Genomic DNA, 15,758 nt, shown 5'->3' with positions numbered 1-15,758 from the left:
AGTGGACAAGCAATGTAACAACAGGGGGTCCTCGCCTTGTGATGTTTAGATCGACGGTGAGACGTAGATCTACCTTTAGATCTTATCTTACGCAGATTTGTGCGTAAGTCGAAACGCAACGGAGAACAATAGTAAGCTACAATATTATTTTTATATATAATGTTGGGAGGGGGGCCTGTAAACCACGCATCTCATATCACAACCATTTATACATTTATACAACAAAAACACACATTAACAACACTGCATACATTTATTTTTATTTTTTACAGATATGTTACAATAAATATGCATTTTACTCTGTAGCAATAAAGCAAAATACAATCCCAAGATTGAAATAATTGTCTAATTCAAATTTTTTGACTGTATTAGAATGTTATTGTAATGTGTGATAATTTAATTGAAAAAAAAAAAAGAGAGAGAGATTTTGCTGCTACGCATACAAACTCCAGTAGATGACATTGAAAAGCAGGTAGGCCAGAGGGAATAAAACTCTGGAGTAGGAGTCAATCATGTAGCTGTTGCTCATAATGAAACTGAGGTTGTGTTTTAATGGGTTCCTGCGGCGTAGCCTGGTGCCCTCTGCGGGCGCGGACACGGTGGAGTTTCGTGACTGCGTGTTCCTCTCCGTGTTTGGCGTGCTGGAGACCTCGGGGAAAGAGGTCAGGTCAATATCGTTGTCATGGAAACAGCCGTCGAAAGCCATGGCCTGTGTGGCGTTATAGGATGCTGGGATCTGCACAGAAACGGGGAGGAGAGGCGGGGTTACGTTTCTAGAACACGCTCGATCCAGATGGTGCAAAAAAAAAAAGATTTTGCGCGGGTCGAACAAGTCGCACGAGATTGATGGAAATAATACAGTCCGCAAAGAGCTGGTGACCTGTGCCCTCTTGAGCTTCCTCATTTCCTCCACTGTGGTGAAATAGTTGACGGCCGCGTACTCGATGACGGACAGAAAGACAAAGAGGAAGCTGGCCCACAAGTAGATGTCCACTGCTTTCACGTAAGACACCTGAGGCATTGAGGAGGACACGCCGGTGATGATGGTGGACATGGTCAACACGGTGGTGATGCCTGCATGCAGGGAGCACAACACAATATCATTATAAACTTCCAAAACTGTGTTTACGCAGACACTTTGACTTCCTCCCACATTCTTAAAACATGGACTCTATATTTTGCTTTGTTTTTGTTTTTTTTGCCTTTTACTGGTGTATACAGTGAACGCCTGCTATTCTAAAGGGAATAGAAAGGGGCTTGTAATTTTGTATAGTTACCACAAGGGGGCGTGAAGCAATTAAAAGGGAACCGCTCATGTAAACACGGCGTTCAGATTATAGCGCTTAAAGAACAGTAACTAAGCAGCCAATAATAATAATAATAATAATAATAATATGAAGAAGAAGAAGAAGAAGAAACATCTAAAGCAGGGGTGTCAAACTCATATTTGCTCAGGGGCCTGCTGGTGGAAAATATATTACTAAGTGGGCCGAATAACTTAAAAACAATTCCCGTCAATTATACGCAGATTTTTGCGATTTTTGCGCCAGCCCTAAATTACGGAGCTCAACTGTAATCTATTGTTTAAAAAAAATACCACAAATGCAAATGAAACGCAGCAACACTTTGCATATGTGAGTTCCGGATGTGTTAAATCTACCTGTTTTGCATATATATAGTTCCCAGAATGCATTGTGTGGCACAGCTATAAGGACATTAATCCCTGTTATATGTATTTGTGTTACCAGTAATCGAATTTGTCGTATTTAACACGTTTATGTTGGTCTATGATTTAAGAAAAAAACAAACATTTTTTGAAACAAACCATAACTTTAAGTTGTGTGTAAAATAATGAATTCCAGGGCGATTCTATGTACAAGTTACATTGCTCTTCTGAGGACTACTTGTGAAATTACAAATTTATATATTTGATTGTGGCTGGCTGATTAATTGGTCCGACATTACAATTTATTTTTATTTTTTTTAACTTTACAAGTTGTCTCACGGGCCGGATTAAACCCCTTTGTGGGCCTGGTCCGGCCCGCGGGCCGTATGTTTGACACCCTTGATCTAAAGTCTATCGTCATCTTTTTTTCTTTTTTTTTTGTAACCACTCATTCAAAAACAATATGGCATGGTTGGATTTTGCTGCTTAACTTGTATTCTGCAAACATAATATTAGAATAGCGAGGCTTCATAGAACGTTATAATGACATTATACATGTGCATAATCTTGAACCCATGTTTACATTAATAAAAATAAAAAAACATTTTCGTGATTATGTTATTCAACATAAATCACCTTCACATAATCAATATTAGCTAGCATACGCTCCTAAATAACATACTAGCACAAACCGAAACAAATGTGAGGATGAGCATTTGAAAATAAATAAATAAATCTGCACATGCAAATTCGCAATTTCTGCTCCACAGGGGTTCACTTTACTGTACATAACTTTGTATGCGGTTAATACAATTACAGCATCCTTTTCATCATATTGTATTAGTAGCCACCCACCAAATTAATAGAATATTAAAGTCAATGTTTATTTAATACCTGACTGTTTTTATAGGTATATTGTTTTCCGCAATAATATACTGTAATCTGAAAAACACTCTTGAAAACCTTTAAATTGATGAATATACAGTGTAATAAAAGCTTGCTATACCCAAGGAGACACGGGCGGGCACGGCCCTCCTGTCTATCCAGAAAGACACCCAGGAGAGCATCACCATCAACATGGTGGGAAAATACGTCTGCAGCATGAAGAAGAAGATGTGCCTCCTGAGAATGAAATTAATGTAGAGACGATTGTACCAACCTGGAAAAAAAAAAAAAAAGAGTGACAGTAAAAAAAATTGATTGCTTGCTTGATTAATTGTAAATCTCGCATACCAGTACTACTGTAGAAGGCGAGCCCAAAGGAAGGCTGGAAGTCTTCAACAAAAAACTGAGAAAGCACAATCTCATCAGTCCTTAATGAATCGTTGCCATTCTTCCAGTAGAGCATGAGGTCGTTCTCATTGTAAGCATCTGCAGGAAAGGACAAAAGAAAGAAAAAGCGGGAAGATGAACTTCACACATTGAGGAAAATAGTGCCGATGTAAAAGACCAATGAAAGGTTTGCTCTTGTTTTGCTACTCACAGCTCTCCAGCTCCAGAGAGCAGTTCTGTGTGTCGAGAGGGAAGCTGCTGAAGTCCATTGAGCAAAGTGCTGTCACCGTAATCCTGAAACACAGTTCATGGAAACGCACTGAGATTTTGTAGCATTTCTGACTAAATTTAAATTTAAATACCCAATTTTGACATCAGTCGTTAGGCACAATGTGAATGCAAACAACACAGCTGCATTACATTCAATTACTAATTACTGCTATTGACTGTGCACAATCTGCTGGTCTGCAGTCTGTGGCGCCATATTGTCAACATGAGTGACTGTGATGGATAGGATGAGTGTACAAAGCCTCTTGACAGACATTAGTGGACTGTAGAATTGAGATACAATACACATTTTAATTAGTATCATATTTTTATTACCATAATTTAGAATTGAAATAGATAGAAATTGAAATTTATTTTAACTCATTCACTCCCAGCCATTTTGACTGAAGCAACCCCCTTCGCTCCCGGCTGTTTTCCTGACTGACTGATTGTACAATGCCCACAGAATATTGTCTTATTTTGCTATAAAAACATGGAACCTACCAAAAGAAAGATTAAAGTCTTCTTTCACCAGGAAAAAAAAAAAAAAAGTATAGCTCTGTTTCCGTTTTGCAGCAATTAGCATTAGAATATAGCTAAGTGTCATCATTATTCACAAATCTGTTTAAAACTGGTGGAAAAAACAGCTTGATGCAACTTGCAACATGGCCCTGGTTGGTCTCTTATACTCTGCTGCCACCTGCTGGCCGTTTTTGTAATAACTACCATTGCTTCAAAAGCATTCTCTTCAGTTCAGAGGCTGCATCAAAGCCTTCTGTATGCTATAAAAACATAAAAAAACAAACAAAACAAAAAAAACAACGTATAAATATGTCTTTGGGACACTGGTAATATTTAAAATAGAACTTATTTATACGGTTTTGGGAGCAAATGAGTCAAAAGTCAAGTCAAGTTTATTTATATAGCCCTTAATCACACAAACGTCTCAAAGGGCTTCACATGCCCACAGTTGACAAATTAAGTTAAGACAGTTAAGAGTTACGGCAAGCATTTTCCACCAGTGGAATGAGACACAATTCTACCTTGAGGGATGTAAATTATTCTTTAGCTACTTACGATATATTTTGGATGGAAAATGTTTTTTTACCGGACACTGTAGAGGATGTTGCCATCAGGAAAAACCCTCAGCATGATGTTCTCCATGGTTGTATCGTGGATGAAAGAGCGCTTGGAGTGGACGAAGAACACGTCAGGCACCCAGATCTTCTTCACCAGACGCGAGTCGAAGGTTCGACTCTTGTTACTGCTGGAGGGGAAGGCCAGCCGGTCGTCCTGCCAGTAATGCCTCAGGTACAGAGTCATGGTGAAGTCCTAAACAAAACCCCAGAAAAAATGATAACGATGCAGGGGAACCGTTCCCCACAACTCCATACATACCATGTTTACTTCACTGATGCTGTCGACGCTCTCTACCTGGACGTCAATGCCGACAGGGATAGCCGAACCTGGCACAAAAAGGCCAAATGTCAACATAGATCATTGCGTTCAGCAGCAGCTTGGTAGCACGTAATGATGATGTCATACTCTGTGTTTCCGCCATCGGTACATTCAACATAGATTACGTATTTATATGCCACTGGAAGATGTAATCCACACTATGGAGACATGGAGACTCGAGACATGTTAGATAATCATGACTCATAAGCTCAGAGAGGTTATATCAGCGCTTTTCACACAGTAAAGACGGTAGGAAAGCCTTGACTGACAGATGCTGATCAAATACTGCAAATCAATATACAGAAGTTCAGTTTACTATTTCAAATAAACAATTTTGACACACTTGGCATATTAGCACTGATTGTATGTCAGTCAATGTTGAGATTTCACATTGAACTTCATATTAAGTGTATTATATACAAGTTAGAAATGTATATTGTTCACACTCCTACACTTTTTTTTTTAAAACATTAAGAGTCAACCCCCCTAAAATTCTTGACAATAATATGTCATATGTCACCTCACTAGTCTAAACATAAGCAGCAAAATCCAGCTGTTTATATCAATCTCAGGGGGCGGCCATTTTGCCACTTGCTGTCGATTGAAGATGACATCAATGTTGCTCAGGTAAAAACCAGTCACAGCTCAGCTTCAGAAAACAGGCGACTGTGATTGGTCGTTGCCTGAGCCCTGAGCAACTGTGATGTCATCTTCAGTCGACAGCAAGTGGCAAAATGGCCACTCCCTCAGATGGATAAAAAATGGCTGTATTTTGCTTCATTACTCGTATTCCACAAATCTAAAATTAATCAGAATGTCATTTTTAGACTAGTGAGGCCACACATAACATATTATTGTCAAGAAATGTTTAAGGTTGACTTCCACTTGAATGAATTAAACTGCAAACAGACAATGTGGATGCAAAGACCAGAATTCTGTATGTGAGCTTACCGACAGGGTGGATTTTATTTTTTTTTTTATAATGTTAATGAGCACATGGGTAGACCTTCACCTAATAAGATTCAGCAAGCCGACTGTTCTGTTTAAAAACAAAAAAATAAAATAAAATAAAATCACAAGACTTCCCTATTATTTGATATGACAGAGTGGACACATGTATCTTGACAGCATTCAAGTACACGCATAACATGATGCAAAGTAACACAAATGCAAACATTTACTCCGCAACCATCCACTGTTTCCGCCTCCATTGAATTAAGACAATAATGCAATGCCTCTGATAACATCAGAAGGGGTCTTAGGAGCAGTTTACCTTATAATGACAGGGTGGACGGGGTGGATTTCAGTTCCAATGTACAGTGCAAGCAGCTTTATTGTACAATTACATAAATACTGAACAGTACAGTTCTTACATCATTATTTTGTGGGACAATGATGAAAATGTATGAGGTGAACCATACACATCCTGTCTTATCTGTCACTACCATTACCTAATGACAATAAGCACTCAAAAGCATCCCCCCTCGATTACAATAGCATCGTGAAGGGAGGATTATAACAGGTGGACTGTAGACTTGGTTTTCTTAATAAATATGACTGGTTCCATAAAATAACTGCAACCACATTGTCTTGGCAGAATATTTTCTCTACAGTAGCTCTTATTGGATGTGCTAATGTTGCTGGTTGTAGGTTTTTAGCATGACATAATGTCAATGGACCACCCAAACATGTGTCAGTCCTGCACATCAAGGACTCACATTCATCTAAAAATCCCAAAATGCAATTCTTTACATGGATTTTCTTACTCGTGTTCCATTTGGGGTCCATCTGCAACAAACATATTCGACACATGTTCTGTTGCTCCAGCTGTACAGATTTCAATCACCTCGAAACATCAGGCTGCCCAATGAGCTGCGCGCTTGAGATTATTTGATCTGTACTACTGTCTGCAGCCGTTGTCTCACACAGACTATGTAGGTCAGCAAGGGCTTTTTTTTTTGGGGAGGCGTAATAGCAAGGACAGCACAGTAACCTACATCGGCCTTCACCGGGTTGCCAGGTGAAACGCGTTGATAGCTATAGAAAGAACATGTGGGTCTTACCTCCGAAGCCTGGCCGCATTGCAAAGTCGTGGTCCTCTATTCGAAGCAGCTGTTCCGATTTAATTAGCAAAGACTTTGTGCTGTCGAGCTTTTTCATCTTGAGGTCCACTCGTCTAAGACGCAAAAGAGGGCAAACAGCAGCTGATGCCAACACAAAATCTCCATTCGTCTTTATCTTTCATTCAACTGACATCTGGTGGAGTGTTCATTGACCACTGCTTGGAGTTGAGTTGTGTGATTTAAAAAAAAAAAAAAAAGCCTGTGATCTAAATAATGGCAGTTCCTAGTTTACTGGTTCTTCAGACACGTTTACAAAAGGCTCGTCTTGATTCTGTTGTTACAGGGAAGTAAACAAACAGGGTTGGGCTAGGTTTAGCCTAAACCTAACCCTGGATACATTGGCAATAGAGGGCAATCTAGACTGAATGTGAACTCTCGCCTCACATCAACCAAACTCACATCAACCAAACTCCAACTCCAACAGGGCCAACAATAGTAACAACAACAGACAAAATGTGACCATCCAGAATAGGTTTACGGCTTTCGCAATAAAAATATAGTAATATTGTAAAAAGTCAGGTGGAATCACATCAAGGAATTGGAATTCATCAGCAAGCTAATTTGTTTGTTTTTTTGTGTCATAAAAAGAATATATAAAAGTATGGGTGTGTCTATGAAATGTTTTTAGAATTGATTAATATATCAATTATTCAATCAATTCAACTAATCAGATGTATTTTAATTTTACATTAAAGTGTATTATTCCCCCCCTTGTTTACTGTTTATTAACTATTACTGTTATTTCATACGTTGTATTCGTGTATGCTGATTTACAAAATGCTGATGTTGTACTATGTCATTACTTTCCAAAGTAAAAACAGATGTTTACAAATGTCTCATTTTGATTAAACACTGAAGATCATCAGTCTTCTTTCATGAAGGACTGCAGAAATCAGTGAACAATTACTGTTGACATGCTGAAATCTGAGGATTTAGACAATTTTAAATGAAAAAATGGCTCCAAATGATTACTCGATTGTTAAAATAGTTGTCAATTAATTTTATAATCAATTACCGGTACTTGTTGATTAATTTTGACAGCTCTAATAAACAGCATAAATAAAGTAAATAATTTTTACTTTTACTTAAAAAATGAAAGCTACAACAACAAAAAACAATTGCCTAATCGACAACTAATCATTTAACTTAAAAATGGCCAAACACTTGGAATTTCAGCCACTCATTTGTAAATATCAGATTTTTGTAGTCCCGCATGTAAACAGACTTATTTTCTTGTTTAATCTATATCAGACATTAAACTATGATTAACATTTTTGCCAATTTTCTGACACATTACAGACCAAAAAATGAAAATGATAACTTCTTCTTTTATAGAATCTCTTTCATTGATTAATAACAGAATTAATTAATATTATTAATATAATCATTAGTTGAGCTCCTACAAAGCTTAATGAAAATAACACAGCCCATCAAATAAACACGGAATCGCACTTTGGCTCACCCGCCATGTTTTTGTTTGTTGACGTCTCCGAGGTCGAGCTCCTTGTGTCTCCTCTTGTTGGGGAAGTGGCTGCTGTTCAGCTGCGTGACTGGCCACAAGCAGGCAAAGCACACGAGTCGTAAGGCCAGGAGGACCACTCTCATGGTGAAACTGGTGCTGGGAACACGAGAGGATCCCGCCAGCGTCCGCCCCCCCCCACCCCCGCCCACCGACGCGAGCCTCAGTCCCCGTCCCCTACTGGCACGTCCATGTCTCGGCAGCGCTCACTCCGCTGTGGCTTGCACATGCCCAGTAATCGGCTGCCCTGCACTCTCGTGAGTCCGGATAGTCCCCTGGTTGAGTTTGGTGGTCAAATGTGCCATCCGTCCTTTTGCGCCTCTTGACAAAACATTGCTTGCCGCTGACCCTTCACAGTCTCCACCCTCGTTCCTAAAACCAAATATCAATTTATTTCAATAATGACAAAGGAATACCATTAATTCCTCCCTAATCTTCTTATCTGTGGTTGGTGAAATCTTTCGGTAACCTACAAACTGGAGGCAGCCGAGGGCGGGGAGGGAGCGGGGATAATACAACCGGCGGTTTCATCATCACTCTGAAGCGGTTAAAAAAAAAAAAAAAAAAAATGCCTGTAGCCTACTTTTACGCACGACGGGATTTTCCCTCCAGTTGCACTCTGTTAGGGTGCTTGGAGATGAATGATCCCACACACAGGGGGACAGATGTCAGCATATGTTTGGCCCATCTCTGTAAACGTTGCACTTGCACGGCTCGGCCCGATGACGTGAGAGAAATGAGGCGCTTTCACCTTGGACAAACCCAGTGAGATCGCTGTTGTGCTTGCGGCAAAGATATGTTCTGGAATTATGGGCAAAAAGGTCAAACTTGGTTTTATTGGATCGTACCAAAATCTTCAAAACGCGTGGGAAAATTTGCTATGGTCCGATGCAGGCATGGTAGTATTCCTTCAACTGGAAGATGTGGAAGGAATTATGAACAGTTCAAAATGGCACTCAGTTTTAGCACAAAATCTTCAGGCTTCTGCTAGACAGACAAAAAAAAAGGCTACTAGAACATCTGAAGTTCATTTAGGGTTGATCAGAGGTACTTTAAATGGTGGCAGTTGTGTGGGTGTTTAATTCCATTAAACATGAATTTGAATGTGTTTGGTTAATTTTGATGACAATCTCATCTTTTTTATAACAGGGTGTGAACACTTATGCAACTACATAGTTTTAGTTTATTTTTACATCTCTATTTTTTTATATGTTAAATGAAACTGATTTCTTGTGGTCTCAATTTTTAAATCATACAAACGTGACATTTGAACAGGGGTGTGTAGACTTTTTACATGAGTCGCCATTTTGCAAATTAATTTGTTGTTGTGATGATTTGCTATGTTATCAGTTGACGTCGTTTGAGTTGTTCGGTTTGAAATAAACTTGAATTCACTCCCAGAATTGCTCTCGTATGGGATGTTGTTACACGTTGCAGCTGTGACTGCTGAGTGTGAAAATGAACAGGGACAAATTTGGAAGGCAGAGGTGTTGCGTGATGGAGCATTCACATGGGGCCTGTTAAACATTCACCTGCCTAGTTAATTAGTCAGTGTTTCATTAGTGTTATCGAGGATGTAAAGTAGTCGTGTTGATGCGACTGACTGCACAACAGGGATTGTTCTCACGCATTTATACAGATCACTTAAAGACATGGCAGCGAAACAAGGATCCGCGTTGCTGCTGCTTGTTTTGTTCGGAGAATTCTTCTTGACACCCTCAAAAGGTAATTTAAGATGATTTTCCGACAATTATTTATACATTATTCTCCTGGAACAAAAAACAGCCGCATCGTGTCTTTGTCTTGTGGTATGCAACATCTGTGAGAAAGCTGAGACCATAAAAGAGGGAGAGTCTCTTAAAAATATCGTAACCTCATTAAAGACGAGCTCAAATGTTTAAGGAAACATCCAACTGAAACATTTTAGCATCATATGCAGAAAAAAAAAAAAATTGAGGGAATAGATAAAGATCGTAAACTGAGGGTACAGATTGGCAAATTGAGGGAACAGATTAGTGAATTGAGGGTACAGATTAGTAGTGGTAAATTGAGGGAACAGATCACTAAATTGCATGTACAGATTAGTAAACTGAGGGAACAAAAATGTAGTAAACTGTGGTTACAGATTTGCAAATTGAGGGAACAGATTATTAAACTGAGACTACAGATTAGTAAACTCAAACTGAGTGACCAAATTAGTAAACTGAGGGTATGAATTTGCAAATTGAGGAAACAGATCAGTGAATTGAGAGAACAGATAAAGATTAGTAAACTGAGGGTACAGATTCACAAATTGAGGGAACAGATTAGTAAATTGAGGGTACATTTTAGTAGCGGTAAAGTGAGGGAACGGATCACTAAACTGCAGCTACAGATTAGTAAACTGAGGGAACAAATTAGTAAACTGTAGTTAGAGATTTGCAAATTGAGGGAACAGACTATTAAACTGAGACTACAGATTAGTAAACTCAAACTGAGTGACCAAATTAGTAAACTGAGGGTATGAATTTGCAAATTGAGGAAACTGATTAGTGTGCTGAGGGAACAGATCAGTAAACTGCAGATTAGTAAATTGAGGGAAGAAATTAGTACCAGTAAACTGAAGATGCAAATTAGGAAACTGAGAATACAGATGAGTAAATTGAGGGCACAGACTAGTAAACTGAGGTAACAGTAAATTGAGGGAATAGATTACCAAAGATTTTTTTTTTTTCTCAAACCGTGACACCGGGATCTGTAATAAAAAAAATTACTAAATGAGTGCAAAATTTGCTTGCTCCAAATCACAATTTAAAAATTAATGTGTTTAACACGGTATGCTTCCATGCTGTTTTTATACATGTTAAATCTGTATAAATATTTTACATTACACTTACCATTACACAGGAAATGAAAATGGAAGAAAGTATAGTGTTGATCCCACTTTACAAACATAACATCTTCCACACGTTCTGTGATATTTTGGAGGATGTTAACCCATTTATCCAGAAAAAGTGAATAATAATAATAATAAATAATCTACTTGAAATCCTGAAACAACCCCAGACAAGCTTATGCAAGCACCACATACTGCTACAACTGAAAGTCTGATTTTTTAAAAGCAAGACAAGCTAGCCAAAGGCCTCACTGTGCTACCTGTTTGTCAGATAATGAGTATTAAATTTTGTGACCAACCACAAAAAAGAAAAGAGCCCAAAATTCCAACGTGTGACAAAGCTGAATGAATCAAACATGCTGTGTCGGCATGGAAACAATCCATCTTTCCAACAGCTTAGTTGTAGTGCAAAATCAAACAACTATACTTCGCCATGAACAATGATTCAGACAGCATCCAATTCTACATCCAAAGCACGCTCCTATATTGTACTTCCAGAGACCAACATCTCCTGCATCATCCACGACGACTGCCTCCTGCCCTGCAGCTTCAAACCCCCCGGCACGGTGGTGATCCACTGGTACAAGCAGCAAATACCCGTGCACAGCTACTACTACAACAAGGACCAGTTTGGACTGCAAAACAAACATTTCAGCGGGAGGACTTGTCTGTTCAACACTCACATCCCGAAAGGGAACGCATCTCTCCTCGTCAGGAGGGTCAAAGTTCAGGACAGCGGCAGGTACAAGTGTTACACGAGCACTCGGAAGGGGAACCAGGAAATCTTTGTGAACTTGGAAGTGAAGGGTGAGTAAAGATTTGGATTGATTCATTCAATGCAAACAAACATATCACAGCTCTATGTTAGAAGATGAACGATGATCTGAGGTTTAAATTCAATAGTATAGTGTAGTGTAAATAGCTCCATCTGCTGGAGGAAAAGTGCAGGGACGACAGTGAACTGGAAACAGAAGAAAATATGGAGTTTGGGACAATCTCGATTCTAGTTCATCCAACAAAAGTGTCAGTCAGGGCTACCTTTATAGAGCTTGTGTTAGCACCAGGGTTATTATAGTTTTGGAATTTTCCTTTTAGTTCTTTGTATTTCGTCTTGAGTTTTGTTTTTTAAATTTAGTTGGTTTTAATTAGTTTTCAGGGTGGCTCTGTTAGTTTTTTATTAGTTTTAGTTTTTTTCTAATGCTTTGATTTAGTTTCAGTTTTAATTTTTATAGGTATTACTTGTGCGCAATATTTAATAAACACAAAAGTAAAATGAAAAAAAAAAAAAGTAACACATTCCTTACTTAGCTAGCTTTGCATTTCAGCTGAGTTAACTGAAAAAGAAGGCGAGTCGAGCAATTGGAGCCAAAACTCAAGCAGGCAAATTTTTCGGTGCTTTTCCATTGGCTGCTGTGAGATGACATCACTTCTTCTGTTAGACACACCTTCAAACGTCTTTATTCTGGTTAATATCGAAATTTAAATTTATCCCCATTTAAAATCATCCCCAAAGGCTCAAGTATTAAATTAATTACCAAAGACTAAAACGAGAGATATTTTCGCGATTATAGTTATAGTTTTGTAAACATAAAATGTAGTTTCGGTTAGTTTTCGTTTTTTAAAAACATTTCGAAATTTTTTGAATTTTATTTTTTATTTTTTCCATTAGTTTTCATTAACTAAAATAACCTTGGTTGGCACTGATACATGAAAGCACCTTCCTCAACTGTCATACCAAATTATCGTGTATAATTGTCCAAAATGTGCAAAATGATGCTCTGTATCACGCACTTTATGCACATCCTGCTTTCATATTGTCTTCTCCTAAAGCACCGATCCAGTCAGTCGTCATGGAGCTGAGAGATGAGATGGTCACGTGCTCCTCCAACAACATTTACCCCATGCCACAAGTGAAGTGGGCTACAGAGCCCCCCTTCGCAGAGGATGCGCCACAAAACGTCACCACGAAAAGCACGGATCACAAGGGGCTTTTCAACGTGCAAAGTACACTTATGATTCAGGGGAACGCCTCAGGTTACACCTTCTTCTGTTCATTCGTATCAGCAGACAAGACCCAAGTTTGGACTGCCTCTCGGAAGAATCAAGGTGGGTCACTCTTGGATTCATAACGGGTGATATATTGTCAACAATAATGTCTAATGTCTTCCAGTGATGACGCAGGAAGAAGGACAAACACTGTGCATCCCCTGCATTGTGCCACACGGCCTTCAAAACTTCTCCCTCATCTGGAGTTTCACTTCCTCCGGTGAGCCCACAGTGATCCTGCGCTACGACAGCAGACACGGCCACACCTTCAACTTGTGGGGGGGCCGAGCCCATCTGGACCACGAGCGGCTCCTGCTGGGGAACGGATCCCTTCTGCTCGGCGAGCCCGACAGCGACGAGCACTCGGGGACGTACACGTGCACCTTCACCGGCCTACAGAGTCGACTCGTTGTTGTCAGCAAAGTCAATATTACTGTTGCGTCAAGAAGTAAGTGTTGCGCTGCATGTTTTCGATGAACCTAAAAAGAAAAACAAAAGATTACAAAGAAAGTTGCTCAGCAGGTTTGAATGAGCAGAGTGCGCCGAGGTCAAGATGGAGCACAGCGGCATCTGCAGCTTTTGTCTTGTTCACTATCATTTTAGCTATTCCACAGTGTCTAAGGCAAAGAGGTATGTGTATATATCTATAGATGGTATTACATCAATCATTATGGATAAAAGTTCTGTATTGGGACACATTAGCCATTATACCCACCAGGGTTGGACTAGCCATCTAGTATATAGGGACGATGCCCGGTGGGCCAGCCTCTTTTGGGGCCGATGTAGTGCTTTTTTAAAAATTGTTAATTTTCCTATATTTTACCCCTTGAGACTGGCCCACAATGGAGAGGGACAAGTCTGTTTTTTTTTTTTGTTTTTTTCCACTCACTCACTCACACAAGCTTGAGTGGGAAAAAATAAAAATAAAAAATCTGTGCGTGCTGTTGAGTCGCAGCGGGAGTGACATCATGCAGGCGACAAATTCGCCCTTCGGAGGACCCAGCCTCTGAATTTGGACACAGTGAGTGACACGCCCCCCGCCACCCCCAGCTCTGCGATTGGCTGGAGTGGTAAACAACTGTCTGTCCACACAAACACAAAAATAGCAAAATACAGGCTTTGGGGTTTGGAAAAAAAATCACCATCACACATTAACAGAAGCCCAGAGGTGTAGATTGAGAATGAGTTCATGGGTATACATCGTGGATTTATATAGTGCATTTTCCTGCGTGAAAACGGAAGACTCTGCCTTTAAAACTGCCACAAAATATCGTCGTCATCACGTCACGACATTAAAAGCAGCACATTTGTTAAATGTCAGGTTGATTTACATTTGTGCAGATCTAGCACCCTCTGGTGGGTTAGTTTTTTATTTCAGTTTAATTTTCACAAGGCATGTTTTGGCCTTTATATGTTTAAAATCCACGCTAATGGTCAGATGAAAGGGCACGTAATATGCTTGTGAACCGAGTCAATATATGGAGGAACTCAATGTGTGCTTGCATTAGCAAGTAAGCGCCTTAATATTAATTATTATTGGAGATGGTAAGTTGTTTACATGCATCCTTGTAAAGCACAATATTGTGTGGTTTTATTTAGCATGAGCTCTTTTTTTCCAATATGTGAGCTTTTTTGTATTGCTAACATCCCCACAATATCGTGATAATTATCATATCGTGACCTTCATAATGACATCGTACCGTGATGTTTGGATATCATTACATCCCTGCTTTGAATATAGATAGCAAACTGAAAAATCATCAATAAACACCAATGGCAGAACTACATGTTAGGCAGGAGTCAAAATGTCAAAATGCCAGGGGCTGATTTTCTTTTTTTTCCTTTTTTTTTGTGCCAGTCCAGCCCTGATATCCATTGGAGTTAAACTGCCTATTTCCCAGAAGAGAACTTTAGTCACTGATTTTGGCAAACAATTTCTTTTAGTTTCTCACCGAGACGTTTGATGTGGTTAAATTCGAACACCCAACAAGCGTCAAAGTTGATTTTCCGAGGGGAAAAGAAATCTGGGACAGATCTTACTGAAACCGTTTCTGCAAAGTTGGAAACAAAATTGTTCCAAAAAGTCTTGCCAACATAAACAACCGACTAAAGCCCAATTCCTGACTGATAAATTTAAGGATGAATCGGTCACTCTGAGCTATCGATATAGTAACAAGAGAGTTATATCATAGAATATCATCCATCTATCCATTTTCTATACATCATATCCTCATTTAGGGTCACGGCTAATCTGGAACATACCCCATCTGACTTTGGGTGAAATCCAAGTTACACCCTTGACTAGTCGCCAGCCAATCACAGCGAACCACAACCATTCAATGAGACTAACATGCATGTTTTGGGGATATGGGGGGAAGCCGGAATAGAGGGAGACCATGGAAAATCCCCACCATCAGGCCATAGTCGGTATTCGAACACCAAACCTCAGAATTGTGAGCCGGATGTGCTAACCACTTGGCACTTCTATACTACACAATAAAATTTGCGATAAATCATCATGTCAAGAAATTC

General features: G+C 39.4%; 1 protein-coding gene across 1 annotated transcript; it reads right to left on the bottom strand.

The window, feature by feature from the left end:
* Positions 1-239: 239 nt before the first annotated feature.
* On the bottom strand, positions 240-8,855 carry gabrr3a (gamma-aminobutyric acid type A receptor subunit rho3a). Its single transcript, XM_077505429.1, has 9 exons — positions 8,249-8,855; positions 6,727-6,839; positions 4,604-4,671; positions 4,314-4,537; positions 3,150-3,232; positions 2,900-3,037; positions 2,673-2,825; positions 881-1,074; positions 240-736 (listed from the first exon to the last, which is right to left on the bottom strand). Exons 1-9 carry the CDS (start codon positions 8,389-8,391, stop codon positions 434-436), a joined length of 1,419 nt encoding a protein of 472 aa, XP_077361555.1. The 5' UTR covers positions 8,392-8,855; the 3' UTR covers positions 240-433.
* Positions 8,856-15,758: the final 6,903 nt, after the last annotated feature.

Source organism: Festucalex cinctus, chromosome 18, assembly GCF_051991245.1.
Source record: "Festucalex cinctus isolate MCC-2025b chromosome 18, RoL_Fcin_1.0, whole genome shotgun sequence".
NCBI classification, from domain to species: domain Eukaryota; kingdom Metazoa; phylum Chordata; class Actinopteri; order Syngnathiformes; family Syngnathidae; genus Festucalex; species Festucalex cinctus.
This window is presented reverse-complemented; position numbering and strand designations above follow the sequence as displayed.